The sequence below is a fragment of the Prenolepis imparis genome, unplaced genomic scaffold, assembly GCF_030444845.1.
Source record: "Prenolepis imparis isolate NDT839.2.m4 unplaced genomic scaffold, iyPreImpa1.0 SCAF_1, whole genome shotgun sequence".
Classification (NCBI taxonomy): domain Eukaryota; kingdom Metazoa; phylum Arthropoda; class Insecta; order Hymenoptera; family Formicidae; genus Prenolepis; species Prenolepis imparis.
Window position 1 is genome coordinate 17,233,305 of NW_028141159.1, and position 26,404 is coordinate 17,259,708.

At 36.8% G+C, this 26,404-nt stretch overlaps 3 protein-coding genes across 6 annotated transcripts in view; 2 read left to right on the forward strand and 1 right to left on the reverse strand.

Moving 5' to 3' along the window:
• LOC145933735 (uncharacterized) overlaps positions 1–25,186 on the reverse strand; it is a 31,455-nt gene extending 6,269 nt beyond the window's left edge. The window contains exons 1-2 of the mRNA XM_083033724.1: positions 24,754–25,186; positions 24,298–24,445 (exon numbers count right to left, since the gene is read on the reverse strand). Of these exons, the coding sequence (XP_082889850.1) occupies positions 24,298–24,445; positions 24,754–24,893 (288 nt within the window). The 5' untranslated portion in view covers positions 24,894–25,186. The remainder of the gene's footprint in view (positions 1–24,297; positions 24,446–24,753) is intronic.
• Positions 174–4,912, forward strand: LOC145933731 (synaptic vesicular amine transporter). The gene is made up of 8 exons (XM_083033712.1): positions 174–1,025; positions 1,090–1,299; positions 1,619–1,885; positions 1,981–2,021; positions 2,205–2,351; positions 2,653–2,974; positions 3,148–3,364; positions 3,614–4,912. Exons 1-7 carry the CDS (start codon positions 932–934, stop codon positions 3,360–3,362), a joined length of 1,296 nt encoding a protein of 431 aa, XP_082889838.1. The 5' UTR covers positions 174–931; the 3' UTR covers positions 3,363–3,364; positions 3,614–4,912.
• Pde6 (phosphodiesterase 6) lies at positions 10,779–22,055 on the forward strand. 4 transcript variants are annotated; one of them, XM_083033614.1, is made up of 13 exons: positions 10,779–12,801; positions 14,400–14,592; positions 15,154–15,482; positions 16,029–16,271; positions 16,513–16,870; positions 17,063–17,232; positions 17,468–17,690; positions 17,938–18,011; positions 18,074–18,122; positions 18,493–18,774; positions 19,274–19,650; positions 19,822–20,258; positions 20,357–22,055. In XM_083033614.1, exons 2-13 carry the CDS (start codon positions 14,539–14,541, stop codon positions 20,992–20,994), a joined length of 3,234 nt encoding a protein of 1,077 aa, XP_082889740.1. In that variant the 5' UTR covers positions 10,779–12,801; positions 14,400–14,538; the 3' UTR covers positions 20,995–22,055. The 4 variants fall into 4 exon arrangements, with proteins under 4 accessions (XP_082889740.1, XP_082889749.1, XP_082889757.1 ...); XM_083033623.1 differs by having other exon boundaries at positions 10,779–12,748; XM_083033631.1 differs by having other exon boundaries at positions 10,779–12,735; positions 17,938–18,012; positions 18,084–18,122.
• Positions 25,187–26,404: the final 1,218 nt, after the last annotated feature.

Here is a 26,404-nt window from a genome sequence, read left to right on the forward strand (position 1 = left end):
ATTCTTATTTCAAGAGGAATTTGTAATGACTAAAATATAAAATAATATATATGATAAATAATTTTAATCTAGAGCAATCGCGTATATGTGTATGTATAAAAAAAAATGTAACCCTCTCGAAAATTCTATCAAACGCGCGCAGCGATCCCCTTCGCCGATCTCGTTGACGACGTTCTTCGACGGTTTACGACCACGTTCGCCATGGTTTATTTCCACATCATGAGACCACCATAAAAACCGCTAAAATCAGACCGGCTGGCGACGACCGATAAGCCACCATAATGGAGATAAATCGAAAAGTGCATCGGTTCGTGAAAGGATGCGCCATCCGGACCAATCTTCGCGTTGCCCCCCATGAAAAAGCTTCTGCGCAAGAACGAGCTTCAAGCGACTATAAAAGCCCGCACGAGACTCGTCCGCTTTCCAGTCACGTTTAGAGCCGTCTTTCAAGTGACGAAAAAAAAAAAAAAAAGAAAAGAGAAATACGAAGGGACCTACTCGAATTACGTGCGCTTATCAGGCCGATAAAAGAAGAGAAAAAGAGAGGCTCAATCACGGAATTTTTTTAACGTTTGAAAAAGAGATTCACCTTAAATAAAGAGACTAAAAAATATACACTGTTATAAATAGCATAGTTCTGGAATAACGAAACCTTATTTTTTAATTTATATTTTGATTTTTTTCTTCTCGTGAAATCTATACTCGGAATTTAATTATTAAATCATGAAAAATTCAAAGTTTTGATTTATATCTTACTTTAGCGCTTTATCTCTCTTAACAACATTATCTGGCATTATACCAAGATATTCTCTCATTATCGAGAATTAACAAGTTACGCGTAAATTTTCGCTAGAAACAGATCTCCGATTTCCGCGAATATAGTGGCTTCCGGTATATTTTCACTCTTATCAGTCAAGATCGATGATCAAGGATGAGTTTGGGTGATTTAAGAAACAGTCGCGCGATCACCATCGCGGTAGTCTATCTCAGTCTCTTCCTGGATAATGTCCTGTTGACGGTAGTTGGTAATTAAGATAAAAGAGAGACACGTCTCGAACCAAACAATTTGTTAATCCGGACATGTTTCAGTGCCGATTATTCCCGATTATCTGTGCACGCTCGATGCGAACACGACTGCGAACGCCGAGAAAGACGAGAACGGTCGAGTGGGATTACTATTAAGCTCAAAGGCTCTGGTCCAATTAATTTTGAATCCCGCCGTGGGCACCCTCACCGGCACCCTGGGCTACGCCATACCCCTCTTCCTGGGAAATCTGAGCCTCTTGTTGGCTGCTTTACGTAAGTTACGAACGATACTTTTACGCATCAGCGTCTTTCTTCGAACAATCTTTTCTCGATTGTGCTTCAAGAGATGTTATCAAAATAAAAGTTAAAATTTTAAATGTATTATATCTTAATCAATTTATAAAACGGTGAATATTTTTATTAAAAAATTTACCGAATTATGTAATTATTTTTAGTTTCTCGTTTAATGTTGTTTGTACGAATTTGTATGAATCTGTGTTCACGAAACTATCGTTAATTTAGTATGTGAAAACATAATTAAAGGAGCAAAGTTAACACAAACAGCGCTACTGTATCTCCGTTGTTGTTACAGTATTCGCTTTCGGACAAACATACGAAACACTGTTCTTAGCTCGGAGTATTCAAGGTATAGCTTCAGCATGCATAGCGGTCTCTGGCATGTCTCTGGTTGCCTCTCAATATTCCAAAGAGGATGAAAGATCTAAGATTATGGGTTTTGTCCTCGGCAGCATCGCTCTGGGCGTGCTCCTGGGTTATCCGATCGGTTCCGTGCTTTATGATCTCGAGGGAAAAATGGCACCTTTTTTATTAGTGTCTTGCCTCATCGTTGTAATAATTTGTAAGTAATTTTCCGAAATTGTAATTGTATGAAAAAAATTTCTTCATGCGCGAGAATATAATAAAATGTTGATGATGAATATGTTACTTTCACAGGTTTGCAAATCTTGACGTTAGACATTCAGACAACCGCCGAAGTGAGTATAGTATTTTTATCATTTGATAAAAAGAATTCGAGTCAATAATATTGCTATTACGATATATGTCAAAGACTTAAAATAATGATAGATTAATTTTTAATATTTCATGTGAAAACACATGATTTCATGTTTATTAAAGTTAAATAATTTAATTAAACTTTTCTATTCCGTATATATCAGCCGAACGAGCAACAAAGTACATGGATGCATTTATTATCTAATCCACATATCCTCATCATCTCCGGTGCTATCTGGTGTTCGACATCGCCGATGGCGATACTAGAGCCTTGTCTACCCATTTGGCTTCGGACCCACATAAGACCCAAGGTTTGTATAACAAGAAACTATTATTTTATAAAATAAGAAATATTAATGGAGCAAAAGTTTTATCAAGTTTGATTATCATAATTCATCGCGTGTAACTGATGCTTTATTATTGCTTATATCACGGTCATTAATATGATGAATCAATCTAATTAAACAACAATTAAAATTAATTAACATTGATTTGAAATCAAGTATGAGAGAAATTAGAAATCCAAATAAACAGTTTAGTAAGCGAAACTGACACCATCGAATTCATAAATTTTCATAAAAAAGAGAATTTTTAAATTAATTTTTCTGGCAGAAATGGCAACTGGGCACGGTATTTATACCAGACAGCGTAGGCTACTTAATCGGAACCAACTTCTTCGGCGTGATCGCGTATCGTTATGGACGCAGCAAAGTGGCGATTCTGGCTGTGTTTGTGGTCGGCGTTAGTGTCATTCTCATCCCGTCAGCCAACACAATGTCACAATTGATATTCCCGCATCTGGGAATGGGTTTAGGCATCGGCGTCGCCGATGCAGCTCTCGTGCCACTGCTGGCCAGTTTAGTGGACCGAAATGGCAATTACGGACCCGTTTACTCGATTCAACAAGTAGCTGTCAGTTTAGCTTACTCCTTAGGTAAAGTGAAATTAAAACGGTTATTGATTATAAAACTAAAGTAAATAAAGAGAAAAGGGCTATAAAGTACACAAGGCAAAACTGCCTTTACATGTGCTGGACTATTTACGATTAAAGCCAAAACATTATAAAGAATATGTGTCGTGTATATAAATCACATAATCTTTTTTAAGGTCCCATCGTGGGCAGCGAAATGGTCAGAGCTATCGGATTCCCATGGGTAATGCGAGTCGTGGGCATCGTGAACATAGCGTACTGCCCATTGCTTATATATCTCACGTTGGAACGGAGAACGTTGTTGACTAAGAAGGAAGAAAAGAAGTACGACACGTTTCAGAAATCCATCGCGCCCTACGAAAGATTTCACGATTCCGACGACGATCTTTGACGGTAAATAAATCTCATTTAGCAACAATCATAATAAATCATATATCTAAGAAAGCTTCGTAAATCTCTTTGAAATTCTAATTCTTCTAAATTTTAAGAAAGGTATATTGTGCTCGTCCCGATCATTAGCTAATTATCGCAAGCCATTATTCTCGTTTCAATAAACAATCGCGTGGCGTAAAATATCGTTAAATCCGCTTTTAGACACTTCGGGGGCTAGCGTCTAGTAATGTTATTGTGTCCTCAATTAAGCGCGTCATGCAGAAACGGGTCCTCGTCGTAACTGATGAACCGAAGTGAATTATTGATGGAACAGCATCCCCGGGACCGTCATCCGTGGCACGGTGACGTTCCTCGGATCGGAGAGCAGGAATCCGTTGAATTCGAGACACAGCGAATACACGAGACGGACAAGAAGCGCGCGCTTCTGATAATGGAAAACGACGATCGATCGATCGAACTGCGCGACGCAGTCCCCTGAAAGCTTATTAATGCACTCAATCTGCAGCGAAATTCATTTACGTTGCATTAACGGTCTCGCCATCTGCCGCCAAGCATTGACTCGTCATTAGTTTACGTAGATCTCGCAGTAGTACTTTATCAATGCACGTCTCACGATCCGTTGTGTCCGAAATCGAATGCTACTCTAAGATTAATTCGAACGCGGAATTTTAAAGTCGCAAAAAATCGAAGAATTAATTATTCATTTGCAAACGTAGATGAAAACATTTTACAAAATTTTTATATTTATTTAGTATTTTCATCTTTTGTGTTTAAATAGTAGTATTCAATTATTCTGCTAAGATAATTTTGATCTAATTGCGCATGCGAAGCTTTCTCGTGGCAATATTCATGTAAGAGAGAGAACAGGAACCATTTTATATAAAATACATACATATACGCATACACGCTTTCTTTCTGATATATAAGATTTCTCTAAGGATATAATGGAATTATTCGTAACAAAAATATAATCTTGTTCTTTCTGTTTATTGTTATTTATCGTTGGTGAACTTAAACACGGCACTCTGTTGGGATATAAATTGAATTGTGATGTTATTTCCGATCTCTATAAAGTAGAATTATATCCCGCCCGTATTTTTATCCATCGAACGGCCTAATGATTTTTCGGTTTATCCGATAAAGGAACGTAAATATTGATCGTAGGAAAGTTCAAACGCATAGATAAATCCCGATTGTTTTCCTCGAGAAAATTGCGGAGGCAGTAGCGTAAACAGGATAGGACGGCGGTGCCGTCGTTGTTCGGAGAGATTTCTAAACGGAGAATGAGGCGCGAGAGGAGACGAAATGGGGCGTAACTTTGCGCCCTGGGGTTTATTCGGTGAACAACGCCGATCGTCATTAGCAGGGGTGTTGGATTTAATCGCGCCGCCGCCGTCGCGAGGGAAGCTAAATGCGATCCGTGAACGACGCACGCGGACCTTTCTAAAAATGAAGTGTCCCCTCGTTGGGAACTTTGTACACCAATTTGTGTGAACGGTATTAAATTATTAATAGCGTAGAATTAATCAATATTGAGTTATATATATATTGTTACGAAATTGTATGCCATTATAATAAGCATTCTCTCTACCTTATCCAATGTTCCAACATAATCCTAATCACTCTCTTCTCTGGAAGAACAGATGTCTATTGCGAAATAAATAATAAAATGGATTAGTGATTTTAATTAGTAAACGAATATGAATATAAAAATAATTTTCGTGCATCAGATCGCGTGTCAAAAATTGAGAAGATAATAATTAATATAATTCTGTGTGTGTCTATTCTTTTTTTAAAGTTATGTAAAAGTATTAAAAGTCGAATCTTTGTTTCATTCTTACGTTATCCGTAAATTTACAATCCTTTTCTTAATTTTGTATAAAATTGGTAATGCCACTCTCTCTCTTTTATTGTGGCAGAGATTTCTCTTTAAGAATAATAGGAATATTCATTATAAAATAGATATTTACTTTTCCATTTATTGTGTGTTGTTATCGTTTGAAAGCTCACGCTTTGCTCTATTTATAATCAATATTGATAATAGATATACTTTCGTAATTGACGGAAGAAGTCAAATCCCGCATGGTTCTTCGCGGCGAGTCAATAATTAAGGCTGGTTAAATTATACCCTATAGATAGAAAATCGATACGTATATCGTGTCTGGGCGACTCTAATTCCGTACGAAATAAAACGCGTCAGGCAAAGTGCGTCGCACAAAGCTCTCGGCTGCGTCGTTAAGAAGTGAGGTAAGTAAAGAGAACCGTGATAAAAGAAAAACAATGACGAAGAAAAGTCAACAACTGAAAGGACGGAAAAGCGTCACGTATATTTAATGGAAGAGCACGATGATGATCCGGTAATTTTCGACCGCCTCCGCGCGATGAAACGTTGATGGTCCTCATCTCGTGACGCAGAACTTGGGAGTAACAGCAAGATAACACGGTAAGGTAAATATTGTGAACTATAATCATCGCGTAAACGAGAGAGATGACGATCTTTTTTCTTGTATAATCTTCCTAACATATATCGTCTGGGACAATTATAAAAGAATTCCTTTGCGAAAAAAATTCCACATTCACTGTATGTATATGTAAGTAGATTTTTTGTATATAAATAATTTTTATATTTATTACAAAATTCATATTTATTTACTTCGGGATAAAATTAGAAGCTACTTAATTTAAACTATTTATCATTATTTTTGCGTGCATTCTTGTAGCTTAAGTTCTTACATGTATACATATATACACATATGTATCATACGCGCTCGTTTGACCTTCGCGAGCGACGTCTTCATTATCTTTTCCTCCAGCAAAAGAGCCTTTTCAAGCTTTAAACATCCATTGCTCTCTCGCACGCTGTCCCAATTCCACCATCTTTGTATTCGGTGATGTGACAGAGATTAGTGGCGCGGCGTTGCATGAAAGATCGCAGAGTAAATACCCCGCGATAAAGCTTGCCAGAGACCTCGTCGTCGACCCTGAGCAAAATTTAACACCCGTCCGCGCCCTCCGTCCGCCCGACTCCCGACCCTTTTCTTCTCGTCATCACTAACGAGTCATTCAGCGCCCATCAAATCTTGATGGCCCTTCTCGCGTTCTTTTTTCTCCCGTTATTTTTTTTTTTTTTTCTTTCTCTCTCTTTCCGTTTCCATCCTATTTTCGAAACCATAACCCTGGCGGGAATCCAACGGGACGAGACCTTTCTCCCTCCGTTTCTCAGCGATATCGGTGTCCCTCACATTTTGTCCACTTATATTGGCTATACTACATATTTTATCATGATACGCGGCTCCGCAGGCTGACACGCACAAATCAAAATTGAACTCGAAATATATATACATATATGTATATCCTCGGAATATCAAATCCTCCTCCATATTTTATCATTAAGGAAAAGGCAGAGAAAATGTTAGAGAGACCCAAGGCGCGAATTATGTTCCATTGTTCAAAACGATTGAATCATTATTTTTATGGAAACATGATAATCCAAGAAAATTTTACGTTTTTATATAATGAATCTTACACGCGCGCGCGCGTTGATATCTTTTTTATTTTAAAATTCCGAATTAATCGGATTATTTGCTTTTGCTTATTTTTACGTAAACTGATTAAAATGCGTTGCTTATATCTTTATTCTTAAAACAAAACTCTATTCTTTCGAAAAAAGGAAAAATATATCGTATATGATAATTTAAATATCTTCCTTTGTTTTCATATTCAATAAACATGTTGGTAAAAAACAAAACATAGGTATTTAGCAAGATTTTCAGATGTCAACAGCTCGTCAAAGTGCACAATTAAGATTGTAAGTTTGTGCTTGAAAAATGAGAGAGACATTAGATCTAAAGTATAAAAAATTATTTTTATACTTTTGTTCATTTATTTCTTTTCCAGTACCACTTATATTACGAAATGTTCTCGCGATATTAAATCTGACTTTTACATTGCAGTATTGTCGCAAAGCAATAAGCTTCTTTGTTTTAATATTAAAAATAAAGAAAATACTTTGATATAATTTTGCAAGCAACAATCAGATTTTGCAAGCTTTCATAAAGAGAACGCTTCGTCGAACCTTTATCTGTGCTATCTATTGATTTCCGTAACGTGACAGAGAGCAATTCAATCCCGTTGCATTAACTCCGTATATTACGGAGAAAATTAGAATTGAAATTAAAATCAAATTACGGACAAACTGCGCGGATAATAAAAAGGGAAAAACAAAAACAGACTCGTAACAGCTAGATGACCTCGGTGTTCCTGTTATTCGCGATGCTCGCGCTTTAAATAGGGACAGTCAATCGCCGACAATCGTCCTAAAAAGGATCTCGAGAAACGGAAATGCCGAAACGCGTTATTCGAATTCTCTCATTTCAATAAACTTTGCGAAAAGATTACACCTGACCGATCACTTTGATTTTCACGTATATTGTAGTGGATAGAGTTCTGAATCACGTGCACTTTGAATCACGTTGCAAATTCTCTCTTCTAGTTTCTGAAATATATATCACTTAAAAATTTTGTAACCTAAAAATAATATATTTTAAATACAATGCATACACATAATTCGATTATCAGCTTTAATAACTTTGATCTTTATCATGTTCAAAAATATTAATACTCACAGCATTATCATTGCATAATTTCACATGAGTTTGCAATATTTTATTCGAAACGAAGATTACATATAGAGAAAAATAAACTTATATATGTGAAAAAACGATGTATTTTGTTTTATTTTACTGTAAAATATATACGTGGGCAAAGAAGGGGCTTCATTTTCCCTCTGCATCCTTACTCCGAAAAAATTCTAATCTAACTCAAAGCTAATTTTTATTTTAAAAACAGAACTTAGTTCGCAGTAGAGTAAAACAATAAAATAGAAATTTCTCTTTGCACGAAGGAATAAAGGAGCGAATGATAAACACTATATATATGTATGCAAGTATTTTACTTCCATAACTTTCCGATAAATAAAAAAGTCTATTAAATTATCTCTTTATCCTTAACAAGATTCAAAAACTTGTGTCATATGTCGAAAGCTGTTTAAGAACTTGCAGCAATAGATGGAATCTGTTAACAATAGTGTAGCAGTCATACTGAATACAAACAGGTAGCGTACATAAACAAAAGATGTCAACAAAGAGACATGAATAGCACAAAATACAAAAAGCAGAATATAATCAGGAATAAAAATGCAATATTTTAAAGTGTCGTATCTCAGAAACTAGAAAACTCCGCAACGTAAATCAAAGTGCGCCTGATTCAAGACTCTATCCACTATAATATATGTGAAAATCAAAATGATCGATGAGATGAAACCTTTTCGTACGGTTTATCTTCATTTGGTATAAACGGACATTTGCATTGCATAAGCACATGGATTTCGATGGCAATATTACGTCACACAGGTCTCATAACAGAAATTAGCTGATATGTAAAATACAATGTCAAAACATCGATCTATTTTTGTAAAGGAGCGAGTGAGACGTTAATTATCTTAAAATCTTTGTGAGGATAAAAGTTTTAACTTGCAGATAATAATAATGATGATAATGATAAGAGGGCAGATTATGCAACAGTGTTTAGCTGCGTAATCTTTATTACATTTTATTCAAAATCGCATCAAGAAAGAACACATGTTTTCGGTTAGCATATCAACATTGTTCGAAAAAGGATCAAGTACTATGTGACATCTGCTATACAGAGTGTTCAAGAAGCATGCATTTTCTCGTAACTGATACGAATTTTCTAACGAATTCATAAACGATATTTCTTTAGATAAAACTTTGAGAAATCTGTAGATATTTAAAGTATGTATAAAAGATTTAAAAATATATTAAAATATTTAAACACTAAAAAATATATTAATATTTAATAATAAAAGAAAATTTTAATATTTTAGCATCTCACAGAGCATCTAGATCCTACTTCGATGAAAAATCGATTTGAAATTTCTTTATCAAAATGTCCGATATCAAAAATTATAATGTTGATGTCTGGTGATAGTTTCAATTTTTTTTTTGCAATTCAAAGAAAGATAAAAGTAGCAATTGCAATTTGAAGAATCTGCAGAGAAAAATACCACACCTTATATGAAACATTGATGTAATCCGATTTTACTTTCGTGTAGTGGAATACGTTATATATATACGTATGTTGCATAATGAAGCATAAAACGATTGTCAATTAGCATTGATAAGGGTTTAAATGTAATACCGGATGATTATAAAGATACCAAGAGCGACGAGGAGAGACACAATACGTTAGCCGATATAAGTACAAAGAACATACCGATGCTGCTTATTCCGACAATACCGAAACTAATTGAAAGTTCGTAATTTGCGAGATTTACTTTTAATGCAGATCGTATCTATTAGAGTAGATTTTTGGAATTTCTTTCTAATATCGAAAAGAAATTGATAATATATGAACAAGAGAAATAGAAATTATACATAAATTTATTTTTCTTTCGCTATATATATTTTCAATTCTTTACGATATTAAAAAAAATTCCCATCAATATATCCATCGTAAGCGCGATCAAGAGTCGGAGCCTAGAAATTATCCCTCGAAATATGTATATTGGTGAACGAAGAATTAACGTTTAAGAGACTATTACAGGGGATCTGTACTCAATTATTATATCCGATATTATATATCCCATATCAAAGGGCATACACGTGTGTGAGGGAGTATCTCATTAATTTTGATACTTCAATATCAATACTTGATGATATCGCGCAGTAACTGCAGCAACTGCAATTCTACAAAAATATCGTTCAAGTGGTTGCTCCTATCGCGCGCCAACGCGCTCAAGGGTTGAAAATCCAAATCGTACCCGTGCGCGTACATTAATAATGTTCATATATATTTGTTGAAATTTCTCGAAACACGCATTAGACACAGGTGTTCGATATTATCGGGGAGGAGGGGCGGGTTTTCCGCGCTCGTTAGCTTCCGCAAAAGCGCGCGCGGCTAAGCGAGAAAGGAAGCAGGTCGATCGATCGAGCGCGGCATCATCGGCATATCGCCGCGCCGGCCGGCGCTCGCGAAATTCCGAAGCCGAAAATCTCTCGCGTATATACGGGCGGCAGGGGATGCTGCCTCTCTAGCCTGCCTGCTTGCCTGCCTGCCTGCCTGCCTGCCTGCCTGTCCGGGATACTCTCTCTCCGCCGGCCGCTATCGATCTTTCCCGGAGGGTTGAGAACGCGCACGAGAGAGAGAAGACGTCTCCTCGGTATCCCTGCCGCACGTGCGCGCACACATACAGCATATCGGAGATGTACATATACGCGCGCGCACAGCTTCACCCACACCAGCTGTAGGGAAGATAAGCGTCCGTGAGCATCGCGCACACGCGCACATCGAGCGTGGTGCTACCTTACCACGAAGACGCGAAGGCACCATGAAGCATTGGTGCGCCTCGCGGAGAGTGAACCGCACGAGGAGAGGAGACTTATTCGCGAGCAGTACTCGCGCACGACGATAAACGTCACGTGTCCCAATAAAGAGAAAGAGAGAGAGAGAAAGATATATGCGCGCTGTTTGTATATATTCGCGCGATAACGCTCTCGGGAACGCGGGTTCGATGCGACGTGATAATGCACCCCAAGACGGTCGACGGACGACGCGCGCGGAGCGCGGAGAAACCGTGGGAGGCTCGGACGCGTAGCCAGCCAGCCAGCCAGCCGAGCTCCGCGCCGCGCCGCTCTCCTCCTCGAATATACCCGCGTCCGCCTGACCCGAGAGGGAGACTTCAGTAAGCTCGGAGCTTTCGATCGGTCCGCACATCGTCGTCGCCGACAGTCGCCTCGCGTCGCGTCCCGGCGCGAAACGCAGCCGTCACGCGATTAGTACACCTGCGTGATCCTCTCTGGGACTGGGAGATCTTCCCAGATTCCCGGTGATTCTGCGAAATTATCCTTTTCCGGAGTCTTTCGCGACGCGAGACTTCTTCTGAAATTAGAATGAAGATCGAGCGAGGTCTCGTAAGGATAGAAGTTGCGGAGGGTGAGCTGGTGATCTTGAAACGTGACATTAACAAGACGGGGTGACTCTGCGAGGGGATGATATTATGAGTCGTTCGGTCCGGCGAACGAATCGAAGATCTCTTCGAGATCGATTTTATCGCTAGAGACGTCGGTTGCCAGCTGACCTGTGTAGAGATCCAAGAGCTTCATCTCTCTTTCTCTTACGCGAGCGATTCTATCGACGATAGGCGAAGGATGAGAACGAGGAAGACCAGTTCGCGAGGAAGATGTGTCGGTCGATGCGGTTTCGAACTGATGATCGCGCGTCATCGGATTGCGCGTTGATCCTGTCCCGTGCGAGAGATCGGAGCGATTCTATGATAAATAACTCGTGGAGAGAAGGGGCGAGGAAAGGGCTTTTCTATTTGTGAGGCCGACGACGTGGGGACGATCGAAGCCGCGTGCGGAGGAGGCGATGATCTCGCTCCCGGAAGTGGTCGGAGATCCTCTCATTTAGAGTGGCATCACAGCGATCACGCGTGATCGCGACGATCCCATCTACTACTTTGACGGAAGATAAAAGGGGGTTTTAAAATCAGCTGATTAGTTTCGCACGTAACGTAATACGCTTAAAGAAATAAATTGATAAAAGCAAAGAAGTAAAGATTAAAATTAAATTAATTTCGAAAGATAATGCAATAAAGTAGACAGCTTAGGGGAAGCGATTTCGATCGTCGATCGTCAAAAGACTCGCGGCGCGATTTTGCGGACGACATCAGATGGAGATGGAGAACACGCCGTAACAGATATATCGAACGACGACGAACTTGAACGTGAAAAAAAATACGCGAGTCACGAGTATGCGTCTGCGTGATCGCACGACGACGTTTCGCGTCTCCGAATTTCGCTAAAAGGCGAGACGGTCGCGCTTTCATTCGGTCGATCGCGATTGAACGCCTTCGAAAGCACGTTGCGTTGCTCGAGACGCAAACGAGAAGAAGACGTAACAAAAACAATAGTCGATCGAATCTTTCGACACGCTTGCCAAAAGAAGGATATCGACGCAGCGACAGGAATATGCTCGCCAAGAAGAAATTTAAAATAAAAATGACAAAAGTGCGCGACTTCTGTGTACATTCGATGTACGTTCGATGACGCTTATTATTAAAAAAAAAACATAGTGACGAATTTTTCTCTGGAAAATGTCACGGTCTGCTGAAATAATGTCCCTTCGACGGAATTGTCGACGAAGGACTCGCGATTGTATGTGAAGAGGGACGAGCTTTCACGTGCAGCGGAAAACCACGGGTGACATTTTGCAGGAGTGATGGCTATTTCGGGCCAGACACGCGGGTGTACTGTATTTATAAGACGATCTTCACGAACGGTTTACCGCAGGTGAGCAATGCAGGTGACTGTGTTTGCGTTCTGTGGTCGAGTTGGCGTATTTACTCTTTGTATTATGTAAGTAAGCAATCAAATTCGCGTCTCATAGAGAATTGATTCTTCTCGCTAATTCTTAAATGTATTAAATGTATAAAAAATATATGTTAGATATCTAAAAATTATTACATATTATATTTCTTGCAAAATTAATTTGAGAAAATTAACTTGATAGCCCTTTCAAATATAATGATATCGAATATGTAAAAAAAATGTACTATATCAGAATAAACATTATAAAGTATATTATAACATGTAATCCACTAATAGCTTTCGAGAGTTATAAGTTATAAAGGGCTTTTATTAGATAAACTGTATGACGCAAATAAGCCACGAAACGTGCGCTATTTGTCATTTTAATATAATTTTAAGAGAAATATATATATATATATATATATATACATATATTGTATACAAAAATATGTATTTTTGTTTTTCAAAAAATTGAGTTAAATAGTAATATATAAATTCAAAGCAGGTTCAAATATAGTACGCGTTTTAAATATAATAATGGCTTATTTATCGAAATGGCTTACTTATATATCAAAGTGTAACACGATTTCATGCGACGCATTTCATAAGAAAAATAATTATATACGATCGACTACTCGAGGTGCTTGAATATAACAAATTTGCATATACGTATATAGGTATATTGAGTTCATATGTATATACGCATGTCGCTATGGCATTCCAATTATCCGCAGTCTCGGTTCCAATTTAGCGGATAAAATGTCGGAGTTACGAGAGCGAGAGATGCGCGCGGGAAGGATAATCATCGACAGGAAACGTATTAACAAGGGACTTAATGCGAAGCGGTTATTCTCGTTGAGAATTGCAGACGACGACGGCAGCGGCGGCGGCGGCGGCTGGGCGGCTTCTTCATGAATATTGAATCGCATAATTTCATAATTCAGTGATTAGACGTGGATTTCCCCAGTGGGTCGTTGCCTTCGATCCCCCCGCGAGAGAGGGAAAGGTGAAAGAGAAATGCGCGAGGGGAAAAATTAACCAGGGAGGAAAGAAGAGTTCGGTCATATGCGAATTGCACAAGTCATGAAAGACCGATGAAAAATGAAAATCGTACAAGAAATTCGCCCTCGATCCTCCAAATTGTAGACAATGTTCCGCACATTCGCGTATCAGAAAGTTTTCTAAAGCGTTTTTTAGAACAGTGGTATAAAATTTTGTTACCTTAGATTATTCGAGGCGACGCGAGTGAGAAATCGCGAATTATACGATAGCGTTAAATTATGTTGATCAAACGCAAAGCGATAATATGGAAAATTGAATTCTCTACATATTATCACTGCGTATTATACATATTCATATATTAAAAATCGATACGAATTGTTGAAGAGCATTCGTCTATAAATAAAGTAGCGGCTTTGCGCTACATAACAATAACAATCATGTGGTTGGTAATCGCGTGTAATGTAGCGAATTATTTATTAAAGTTAATTTAATTCGCGTTATTCGATATATTTCTGTCTGCTGATAAATCACAAAGAAACAAAGAACAATGTCATTACGATATCATAAAGTAGACTATACTATAGATAAAATAATCAAAGGAAGATATTTCGCGTCACGAAGAAACCGCGAATTTTTTTTTTCAGATTCGAATTTTTGGGACTCGCAAAGATAACGTCGGAAAACGATGAGATGTGAAGCCTTTTCATTTGCACGGCTCTCGCGGCAGACATAACTGAACGTTCCTATTGCGCTCGATGCACGTTACATTAAGCTCAAGGTGATATGGAAGCGGAAGACGAAGTGGATGACGAGTTGTCAGAGGCTGCCGACACGGAAGTAATTAAACAAATTGCATTAATGCTTTTGTCGTCATAACCACACTACAATTGCGTTTTGATAATACTTGAGCAAATCGAGAATATTTTGTGATCAGAGCCTGAATATTTTAACGAATGCTTAAAGTTATCAAAAGAAAATGTACAAAAGAATAAAAATGCTTAAATATCGCTTTAAATATTTTGTACAAAATTAGCCCAAAAATGTAAATAAATATTACTATTTATTTCTTTTTAAGAATTATGTAAATCTTATGTACAACAAGCTCTCTAATATGTAAAAAAAAATTTTTAAATTATGTATGTTAAGATAATAATATCCAAATAATTAAAAAAGAAAATAATTAAAGAGAATTAACTTAGAATAGTTTTGAAATTGTTTCTTCGAAAAATATATTATAAAATTACAGATTCTACATAACAACATAAGTCAACATTGAAATGCAATTTTTTATATATTTTTAATTTCATATCGCAAAACAACTTGATATATGTCAGAGGTTAAAAATAAATTTTATATCGCGTATAGGAACAGATAATTTCGTTATAATACTTTTTGTAGGCGAATCACAACAACAATCTCGAGAATTTCGAGACGATGAAGATCTCTACGAAACCGGTGTCCGAGAGGACGCCGGAGAAAAACGACTGTTCTTTAGTGCGCTCGTCCAATCCCGAACAATCGGAAAACATCGATTCCGTCGACGATAGTCCCGGAAAGTTAAAAACGTCCGCGCGACTAAAATCAAAAGTATCTCTAAGTACAAGCACAAAGACTGACGTAAAGGAGGTTGAAATTGCCAAGCTATGCAGGAGCAAGAAGGTCAGCTGTCAGGACACCATACACGAGTACGATGAGGACGACAACCTCACTATGGATAGAGTTGGAAGGTAATCAACTTATATTAACTTAGTTTGTTTTCCCCCCCAAGAGAGTGACAATATTATTAAATTAATTATTTCTAAAAAAATTTTAACGTGAAAAATAAATGTTATCAACATATTAACGTAAGTGTTATCAACACATATTAGATTTCTCATGAATTATTTTTAATGATTTTATTCTTTTAAATTATTTGTGTAGAAATATTTAGTTTTTATGTTTAATAATTTTATTCTTTTAAATCATTTATGAAATATGTAACTTTTATGTTTTATTATTTAGAAATATTGTAGAAATATTTAACATTTAACTCTTGTGTGAGTGAATTTGCATATATAAAATTTTACTGAAAGTATTCTAGTTTGACAAATCTTTATTATTTTTTCAAATATTCATAATATATTACCTCATTGATATATAATAATATATTATAGAAAAAAACAATAATAAAGATTTGTCAAACTTGAGTACTTTCAGATCTTATGTATGCAAATTCGTCTACAAAGGCTCAATATTTCACACACATTATGAAATCAAATTTTTGATTGACAAAGATACCTGGAGGCGAATCCCGATCTAATCGAATCGTGGATACGGGAGAAAGCGAGCCTCCAACTTCGGCAAAGATTACAAAACACGTATATGCTGCAAACGATAACACCAAGAACGATAGCACCGCGTGTGCAGCAAGAGGAGAGTCTTCTCAATCGGGGCAAACGCAACAGCGTTACGTCCGATCTCTTTCAAACATGGTTAGCCTCGAGCTCACCTGCGAAGCGCAGCAGGAGTCCCAACAGGTAATCCGTGTAATAATAATAAAATAATATATCACAATATTGTCTCACATCTTCACGTTACACAATTAAATCGATACGTGTATTAAAATAAATTATTACATAATGCAATGTACTCTATATTTTTTTCACATATATTTTTTAATGAAATAATAGACATTTAATATTATAAAAAATTTTTTTAGGATTTTCCCTAATGCGAGACTCGCTTTGCAATTATATGAATCACGTACTACTCTTTTAGGACTCACGCGTCGCTGAAGGGTCGTCGCGAGGAGCTCGGCAAGCTGGACGAGAGCGATCTGTTCATGGAGCTAATAAGGGACGTAGCGAACGAGCTGGACATAAACATTCTCTGCCATAAGATTTTGGTGAATGTCGGCCTACTCACTCATGCCGATCGCGGCAGTTTATTTCTGGCTAAGGGACCCCTGGACGATCGGTACCTCGTGGCAAAATTGTTTGACGTCAGACAAGACACAGAGCTGGAGGAAGCCATTCAACGGGCGAATAACGAGGAGATCAAAATACCGTTCGGAGTCGGTATCGCCGGTTACGTAGCGCAGACCAAGGAGATTATCAACATCAAGGATGCTTATAAGGTTTCTCATCTTACGTGTTCTTCGAATTTAATCGACTCACCGATTCACTAATTCTTTACAATTATCACAAGCGATAAAAAAGAATTGCAATTAACTCTCTGAATAATTCCATCTAATGGCCGATTAATCGATAATGAGTCCTACGCCTTTGATGTTGAGATTAAAATGAATATTTCTGTTCACATTTATCAGGATCCGAGATTCAACAGCACCATCGACATGCGAACCGGATATAAAACGACGTTGATCCTATCGATGCCGATCTGTAATTACGAGGGCGACGTCATCGGAGTCGCTCAAATCATCAACAAGACAAACGACAGCAACGAATTCACTGACAGAGACGTCGAGGTGTTTCAAAGGTAAGCGACAGAGGCGAGAAACAGTAGAAAATATATAATCGCGCTTGTAATAATTAAGTATAAGACGCTCTCGTTCAGAGCGAAAGCATTAACTGATTGCATAATGATGCAAGGCCAGTTGACAAGACTATGTTGTAATTGTCGGGTACGCAATTATAATGGGCGACGTGCGCGATCGATGTGTTTATTAATACAATCGCGAATCTAATTTTATCTAACGTATCGATTGTCGTAGATACCTCACGTTCTGCGGTATCGGCATACAGAACGCGCAATTGTTCGAGCTGTCCGTACAGGAATACCGGCGCAATCAGATACTTCTCAATCTGGCGAGGAACATATTCGAGGAGCAAAACAATCTCGAGTGTCTTGTCACGAAGATCATGACCGAGGCGAAGGAGCTCCTCAAGTGTGAGAGATGCACCGTTTATTTGCTCGACTTGGATTGCGGCGAAGCAGTAAGTGTGCTTTCTGTTTGCGAAAGAGATTTTAAATCCTTGCGCGATATTCCATATGGAATATATGGCGTCGTTGAACCGTGATAGTGTCACGGAAAATCTAGGGGATGATTCTCGAAATTAACTACATACCTATATCGAAAACAGATAGACGCGCATTCAATTAGTTGGACATAATATTCGATTAACTAAACGTCTCGCACGGCTATTAAGAGGACAATAAGAGATGCTAAGTCTCGCGTTCTAGGGGCATCTCGAGAAAATCGTCGAGCGGCCCGGGAAATCGGTGCAAGAGAGCAGAAAGCCGTTGTCGAGAAGAGAGGTGAGTGGCACCGTCACGTGTTACTCGAATTCGTAAGTCTGATGATCTTTTTCTCTTTCCTGGCGGCTCAGAGCAACAACATCGACATGGAGGACATTTTTCAACAACACGTGAGTGATTTGATTGAATTTACAAACCGAGATATACGTGAATAAAAATCAAAATGTGCAGTTATTTTCCAGCAATCTCGATGAAATAGTCGTATTTTACCTCTACTTGGGTGACGTTAACTAAATTCATTTGAGAATGGAATCTTTTCAATAGCAGAAAAATCTATACATTTTTTTTCTAGAGAAGATCTTCGAGCTTTTAATTTTATCTCGCTAAATATGATTTGTTATATAAGCTTTAGAACATATTCGCATCAAGTAACTTGAAAATAACGTTAAAGAAATATAAAAATAAAATTAGCAGTAAAAAAATATTGTTAGATAATTTTTTCTGCATTAGATGCGATTACATTATTTCTATTTTTCTCAGACATCGACCGAAGGCACCAAATTTACTATGGTCTTCGAGATGGAGAACGAAACGCAAGAGGCCCGAATCTATCGACCAAATAACAACGACCTATCGAGTCCCTTGGGACGGATCGCGAGATACGTCGCCGCGACGGGGCAGATTCTCAACATTGGTGACGTCGCCACGTGGTTGAAGAAAGACGTAACGGAGAGTGGAAGGAAACCCATTAGGAGTATCCTGTGCATGCCGATTGTTAACGGACAGAGAATCGTCATTGGAGTTGCTCAATTGATCAACAAGGTCTGAATTGATAATCTACTTCTCAATTTCTAAATAATACTCCGCAATAATCTTGAATAATCTATTATAATCTGTTGTTGATAATTTGCATGCATTATAGATATTTTAATCTTTAATAATCCGTTAATATAATCTGCACGTTGTATCATATATATAGTATATACGCGATTATTATGTTGCTCATTTTTTAAAATAATATGTGGCTTGAGTGTATAAATCACTGAATATTAAACGCCAATTTATTGCATGCATGTATATATTTCCATATTTTCGCGTGCGCGTGCAATTAAAATTACAAAAAAATTTTTTTAAATACGATTTTTTTAATACAATTATTCATGCTGTTAATATTATTATTGCCGAATAGATTTATAAAGAAACATACATCTTATATTTCAAAAATATTATAAATATATAATATCATATATGTATAAGAAGAGATAAAATGGTGAAAAAATTGTCGCGACTAATTATTAACAGTGTAAAAAATTTCTTGCAGGATAACGGCATGTCTTTCACCGACTCGGACGTGTCGATATTCGAGGCATTTGCCATCTTCTGCGGTCTCGGCATTCACAATACACAAATGTACGAGTCCGCGTGTAAGCTGATGGCGAAGCAAAAAGTGGCTCTCGAGTGTCTGAGTTATCACGCGACCGCCAACAACGAAGACGCCCTGCGACTCGTCTCCGATACTATACCGTCCGCAGAAATATATAATCTCTACAGTTTTACGTTCATCGACTTTGATCTCACCGACGACGACACGTGTCGCGCCACCATTAGAATGTTCAAACAGTGCGATCTCATACAGAAGTTTCACATACCGTACGATGTCCTATGCAGATGGAGTCTCAGTGTGAAAAAAAATTATAGGTGAAAATATATGTATTTCAATCTCGTTTCTTCATCTCGTAGATTTTTCCTTGTCTTTCGATTACATTCGTCATGCTAAGTTTAGTTTTATCGTTCAAAACAATGTTTTTAAAGATATTAAATGCACGATTTTAAATGGAATTAGATGAAAGTAGAAATTATTTTCGACAGGCCAGTAAAGTATCACAATTGGCGGCACGCGCTAAACGTCGCGCAGACGATGTTCGCGATGCTGAAGACAGGCAAGATGGAGCAATTCATGACCGATCTGGAAATACTCGGCCTTCTGGTCGCCTGTCTCTGTCACGATCTGGACCATCGCGGTACCAACAACGCATTCCAAACGAAAACGGAATCGCCGCTGGCGATCCTGTACTCGACCAGCACGATGGAACACCATCACTTCGATCAGTGCGTCATGATTCTAAATTCCGACAGCAACAATATCTTTCAGAGTTTGTCCATGGAAGACTACAGACGCGTGATGAAGGTCGTGGAAAGCGCTATCCTATCAACCGATCTGGCGATGTACTTCAAGAAGAGGAATCGTTTCATGGAAGTAATCGACGAGGGTGAATTCGATTGGCAGAGCGAAGAGAAGAAAGAGCGTAAGATTCCTTGACGTTTTATTTTATATTTTATTTATTGGTTAATTTTTTTTCTTTATCTCAAATACGACTAATTAATCTTGACTGTTCTTTCGCAGTACTGTGTGGTATGATGATGACAGCGTGCGACGTGAGCGCGATAGCAAAGCCCTGGGAGGTGCAGCATCGCGTCGCGAAGCTGGTAGCTGACGAGTTTTTCGACCAAGGCGATCTAGAGCGTTTACAGCTCAACCAACAACCGGTAGCGATGATGGACCGCGAGAGACGGGACGAACTACCGCAGATGCAGGTCGGTTTCATCGACGTCATTTGCCTGCCGCTCTACAAGGTCATGTCGGAGACGTTCCCATGGATATTACCACTCTACGAGGGTACTTTGGAGAACCGGAAACACTGGCAGGACTTGGCGGAAAAGGTCGAGATGGGACTGACGTGGATCGATCGCGACACAATCGAGGAACCGGTGGAAGAATTCATCTCTTACGAACCTAGGGATATCGAATTCACGGTTACGACGCTGAACTGCGCTCACCCCGACAAAAGGGAACAAGTGCCGGAGAAATCGACGCTTGGTAGATTCGCCTCGTTGAGGAAGAGCGGACGTACTTTGAGCAAAGGAGTCCGACATCGTATCAGCAGGTCTCTCTACGCTAGAAGTAGTTCGGAGGACGCCGGTAAATCGAAAGCGTTGCTCCCGGAAAGAAAGAATCGAAACAAACTGTGCCTGCTCATTTGACGGCTAACTTCAACGACGCTCGAGAGTATTCCCGAATGATGCCGTGTTAACGGGCGATGATATGTATTTCAAAAGAAATATTTCGATACACATCGCAGCTTCCAGATCGTGGAAAATGAAATCTGCCGATGCGATTGTTTGGAAGCTAAAGTTTGACAGATAATCTATGGATAAAAAGGTTTAGAATGAACTTCTTAGAAATCGCTCTTAAGAGGATAAGATTATCTGCTCTAATAACACAATCGAACTACTCTCGATGAGTGAATAATGTCGAAAAGATTGTTTAAAAAAATGTTTAAGCTACTTTTGTAGCAGCAAGATATTTATGGGAAATGAATCCTTTTTAAAAACTCGCAAAAGAGAAAAGAATATGAATATAAGAGAATATCGATATTTGCAAAAGTTGTCATACCACGTCTATAATATTTGCAATTCAAAATGATCCTTTCATAAAATTTAAAATTGATCAAAATAAAAAAAATTTTTTAAAGAGAAAAAAAGAAAGAAAACAAGTAATTAAAAATATAATGATATAAATGTTGCAATTTGTAAAAATTAAAGACACGAGGACAAAGGCTTTAATTAAATTTGAAAAAAAATTGATAAAAACAAGCTACATCGAGTCAAAGAACATCTCAAAAGAATAGTAAAAACCAAAAAGTAAATAAGAAAATTTAAATTTCTTATCAGAAAAAAGTATAATTTTTTAAAGATCGATTGTTTCACAATCGCTTGGTTCATATTTACAAAAATAAAAACTAATTAAACATCTTGATGTTATTTGATCGAATCTGACACAAATTCAAATATTCGAAGAAAAGCTCGACATTATATTAACACGAAATTTATAGAACGAAAAAGGGACAAGATTATATAACAGACGGGACAAATGCAAATTAACATAACTATCTGAGGAAGGAAACACATAAACTCGAAAAAATGTCTTTGACGTATTCTTCGCTATGTCATTGTCAGACGACGAATCAAAATCCGCAGTAATAACGTTAATGACGAACTTTTTCGCGGTACAAACCGAACCTAAGGAAAAAAAAAAAAGAAAACAGAAGAGAGAAGAGAAGAATATCCGAAGTGATGTCTGACGAAAAAAAAAACCGGATCTTAAGAGAAGACTGTTGTCCGTAGATTTTAAGGCGATACAATACATAGACACGGTATTACGTAAATATGTACATTTAGTCGATGGCTAGATAGTTAGAGAACTTGACGGTCGGTCGTTGCACCTCACAACGACATTGCTCATAATCGCAATCCCGTAGAGCGCGAGGGAGTGTGCTATGTGTGTGCATGTGAAAACGTTAAGCGTCGTCGAATAATGATAATGATAACATGACGAAGAATTCAATTTTGACAATCTTTTTGTATCACATCTCGATGATATTCTAGGCTATATGTATTATTCGGCGGGCGAAGGGATCGATGACGTGATGCTTTGCAGATCGAGGACGTGCAAAGTCGGACTCGCGGACACGCTGCTCCACGATATGCAATTCAAATTAGAAACGAGTGCAATTTTTAATTGCTTTTGTTATTTCGGATCTCTCCTCGCAAAGCAATCTCCGCGATAATGAAGATGAGAATTAAATTGATATGGTTAAATTTAAAAATATTGCAATGATTTCTTAATTTGAATCAAATTCGGTGTTCTTAAATTTTTTAGCAGTATTTCGAGTAAATAAATTTAAAATATTTTAAATTCTATAAATAAAAAATCTTAACTAAATGCGTTAAAATATTTTTAATTCTGTAAGTAGTAAAGTTTCGCGTTTACAATTTTGTAAACACAAAATCTGAAGTAAGTATAGAGAATTAAAGTGTTTAAAAATCGTGTAGATAAAGAATTTTAACTCTAAGCGCAAAAATTTCAACGATTTTAAATTTTGTAAGAATATAAAGAATATATTTTAAAAAAAAGAGTAAAGCACACACGCGTAACATTTTCAATTTCGTATGTGAGAAAATAAAAAGTTCTATCTTACGAGAAAGAATTCTTCTTTTATGGAACTTGTAGCTAGCTTGAATATAGTTGCGAACACGATCGCATAAATATTCATCATCAAATCTCGTCACACACACACACATATATATATGTACATAACGAATCATATATGGGTACATAGCGGTGGCACTTTGGTATCGCGGTTAATCAGCGCTCGTAAACGGAGGCAATGATATGATTAAATCGTACACGCATGCACGCATGTACGTGATCCGTGACGCAAGCATGAACGCGAGTCCACCGCGATTATTTCCAGTTCGAGTTTTGTACATTGATCCTTCGAGAGATCGCGACAAACGCGAATATTACGTTCGCTCATTCATTAGCATTTCCGTTTATTCGGTCATTACGTATGTATAAGACAACTTCAATGCGCGGTAAATTTTTTCTTTTTTTTTTTATTTAATTATCGCATCGATTAAACGTCAGATATCTCGAATGGAAAATTTGCGCGCACAAAATCGGTGTTACTTCCTAACAGAATTTCTCAAGCGCATTGCGTTTTTGGATGTGAGTCTGAGAGTTAAGCAAAACGAGAGTGAGACTGGTTTCTAGTCTTTTGATATAGCTGCGAATCAATATGCCTATCAGAAATTGTTGCACATGGTCAAATAAAATCTGGATGTGCTCAAACAGCCGCACAAATGTGCCGAATTATTTTTCCCTTTCAAAATTACAATTACATTGCTCTTTTATTTATCAAATTTTGAAATATGACTCTTAGGAAAATATAATTCTTATAAATATGCTATTTTTATTTAAATCTTGTTTGAAGCAGAATTAGAGATTATTCGAAAATCATTATTTTAATAAAAACGCATTATTTTATAATACAAAAAGTCTAATATTACATTTAAAAAATTCACAAAAAAATATTCAATGTTAAATATCGTTAAAAAAATTTATTTTAGAAATATTAATTTATCTTTACTATCATTATTTTATAAAAAAAAATTTAATATTATGATCTGAAGAAAATATCTTAAAAACTCATTGTAAAAAATTGTCATTTTTTCCTTTCATTATTATAATTTACGAAGATTATAAGAGCTTAGACCTTGATTTGTGTTTATTAGACATTAAAAGTAAAAAATTATCAAAAATTCCAACTCAAATATCTTTTTTCCTCTCCCTTACAGAGGAAAGTCTTGATATATCACCGATTATCGGGAATTAATAATGGGTATTGGTGCAAGTTTGGCCACGCAAGGTATAAATTTAATACCTCAATCACAATTCACAGCTTCAAATCGCCGATATGAAAGCTACGTAATTATGCGACTTACTTGGTGATGACCGTGATGACTGATGATACATGGTGCAGTCATTGCGCTTTCACTACGTACTTCGGCAGAAAGTGATTCGAAGACGAGAGATTTCGACGAATCTTGACGAACTCCACGAAGAACGGAACACAGGAAACAGATCCAGATGCTGAAATCACAATATCAATGATATAACAACGATTGCACACGACACTTGAAAAAAAACATTCGCAATTATGTTTCGCGCGCGGAGATTCTCTTTCAAACAGTAACAATCGGAGAAAAGTACGGGACGAATTGAAGACGATCATTTTGAAATATAGATATCACCGTTGGAAAATTCTATAGAAAATTCGATATTGCAATTCTTGGATATTAGGGAGTCAATACTTGGAGCGAATCGATCGCGATAATTAGACAAAGTAATGAATCATTTGAAAGAATATAATCGTTGCCGCTTATTATGAAAAGCCTTACCTAATAATAATCCAAGCACTTTCGTTGCGTCTTGGCGGGAAAATGGCGCGACGAGATGATACGCGACATCGAATATTCATCGATTTACCGAGATCGCGATACCGTACTGGCGAGTAATAGCGGTCGCACGTAATATTCATATAACAAACGCTTTATAAAACACTCCCGATAATTCTCGCGCGCGAGATTCACTTTTAAATAACAACGATCGCGGAAAATATACAGACATTCGTTACGATCCGCCCCGACACGTTCCGTGACTGACTACGATATGAAGTCCATCGAGAAGTGATGCTTGCGATTCTCGAAGTATCGAAGTATCGAAGCGAGACCCGACCTGCTTCGTCCACAAACCACGATGTTAGGAGAGGGCGTAGTGCACGATAAATTTTCACGCGGATTTTTTAAATATAATCATGGTTACGATACCATATCATGTATATGTATAGTTACAGATTATATATATATATATATATATATATATATATAAATTTAATTTTTTCGAATAATTCATTACTTTGTCTAATTATATAGACATATAAATATATAAATATAAAGATTATTATATATATATATATATGTATAATCTCCATTTATATATTTATATTTATATGCCTATATAATTAGACAAAGTAATGAATCATTCGAAAAAAATATAATCGTTGCAGCTTATTATGAAAAATCTTACCTAAACACTTTCGCTGCGTCTTGGTGGGAAAATGGCGCGATGAAATGATATGACATCGAAGCGATTCGCCAATTTACCGAGATCGCGATATTGTACTAGCGAGTAATAGCGGTCGCACGTAATATTTATGTAACAAACGCTTTATAAAACACTCCCGATAATTCTCGACTCATAAAGTCAGTTCCGTGACTCTACGATTTGAAGTTCGTCGAGAAGTGATTCTTGCGATTCTTGAAGTATCGAAGCGAGACTCCAGTGCATGGTGAATTTTTACGCGGTTTTTTTAAATATGATCGTCAGTACAGTACTACTATAAACCATATATGTATAGTTATAGATTGTATAGTTATTTATATATATATATAGTCTGTAACTATACACATAGATTGTACACACATACATATATAAATATATAAATATATAAATAATATATAAATTATATATAAATAATATATAAATAATTATATATAAATTATAAATTATATATAAATAATATATAAATAATATATAAATTTAGTCTTCATATTTATACATTTATATTTATGTCTTTATAAATATAAATATATAAATATAAAAACTAAATTTTATTACTATATTATGTATTGTATTGTATATATGTAGTCTATATGTATGTAGATACAGATTATATATATATATAAATTCTTCATATTTATTATATTTATATATGTATTATGTTTTATATATATATAACATAATAACAAATATATATAAATATATAGATATGAAGACTATATTATAAATATTGTATATATAAATAAATAAATATATATATATATATATATATATTTACATATATAAATCTGTTTTTTTAACTATACATATAGACTAAATATCTACATAAACTATATGATATATATAAGTCTGTATTATATTTATGTTCTACCATACTTATATGTCTATTTATCCTACGCGTCAAATAATTGACGGGGAATTAGACAGATT

Coding starts and splice junctions, on each gene's coding strand:
- Pde6 (XM_083033614.1), top strand. CDS start 14,539: ATGGAAGCGGAAGACGAAGTGGATGACGAGTTGTCAGAGGCTGCCGAC. Junction 19,651..19,821: donor AGTGTGAAAAAAAATTATAG/GTGAAAATATAT, acceptor TATTTTCGACAG/GCCAGTAAAGTATCACAATT. Junction 20,259..20,356: donor GAGCGAAGAGAAGAAAGAGC/GTAAGATTCCTT, acceptor GTTCTTTCGCAG/TACTGTGTGGTATGATGATG.
- LOC145933731 (XM_083033712.1), top strand. CDS start 932: ATGAGTTTGGGTGATTTAAGAAACAGTCGCGCGATCACCATCGCGGTA. Junction 1,300..1,618: donor CCTCTTGTTGGCTGCTTTAC/GTAAGTTACGAA, acceptor TTGTTGTTACAG/TATTCGCTTTCGGACAAACA. Junction 2,975..3,147: donor CAGTTTAGCTTACTCCTTAG/GTAAAGTGAAAT, acceptor ATCTTTTTTAAG/GTCCCATCGTGGGCAGCGAA.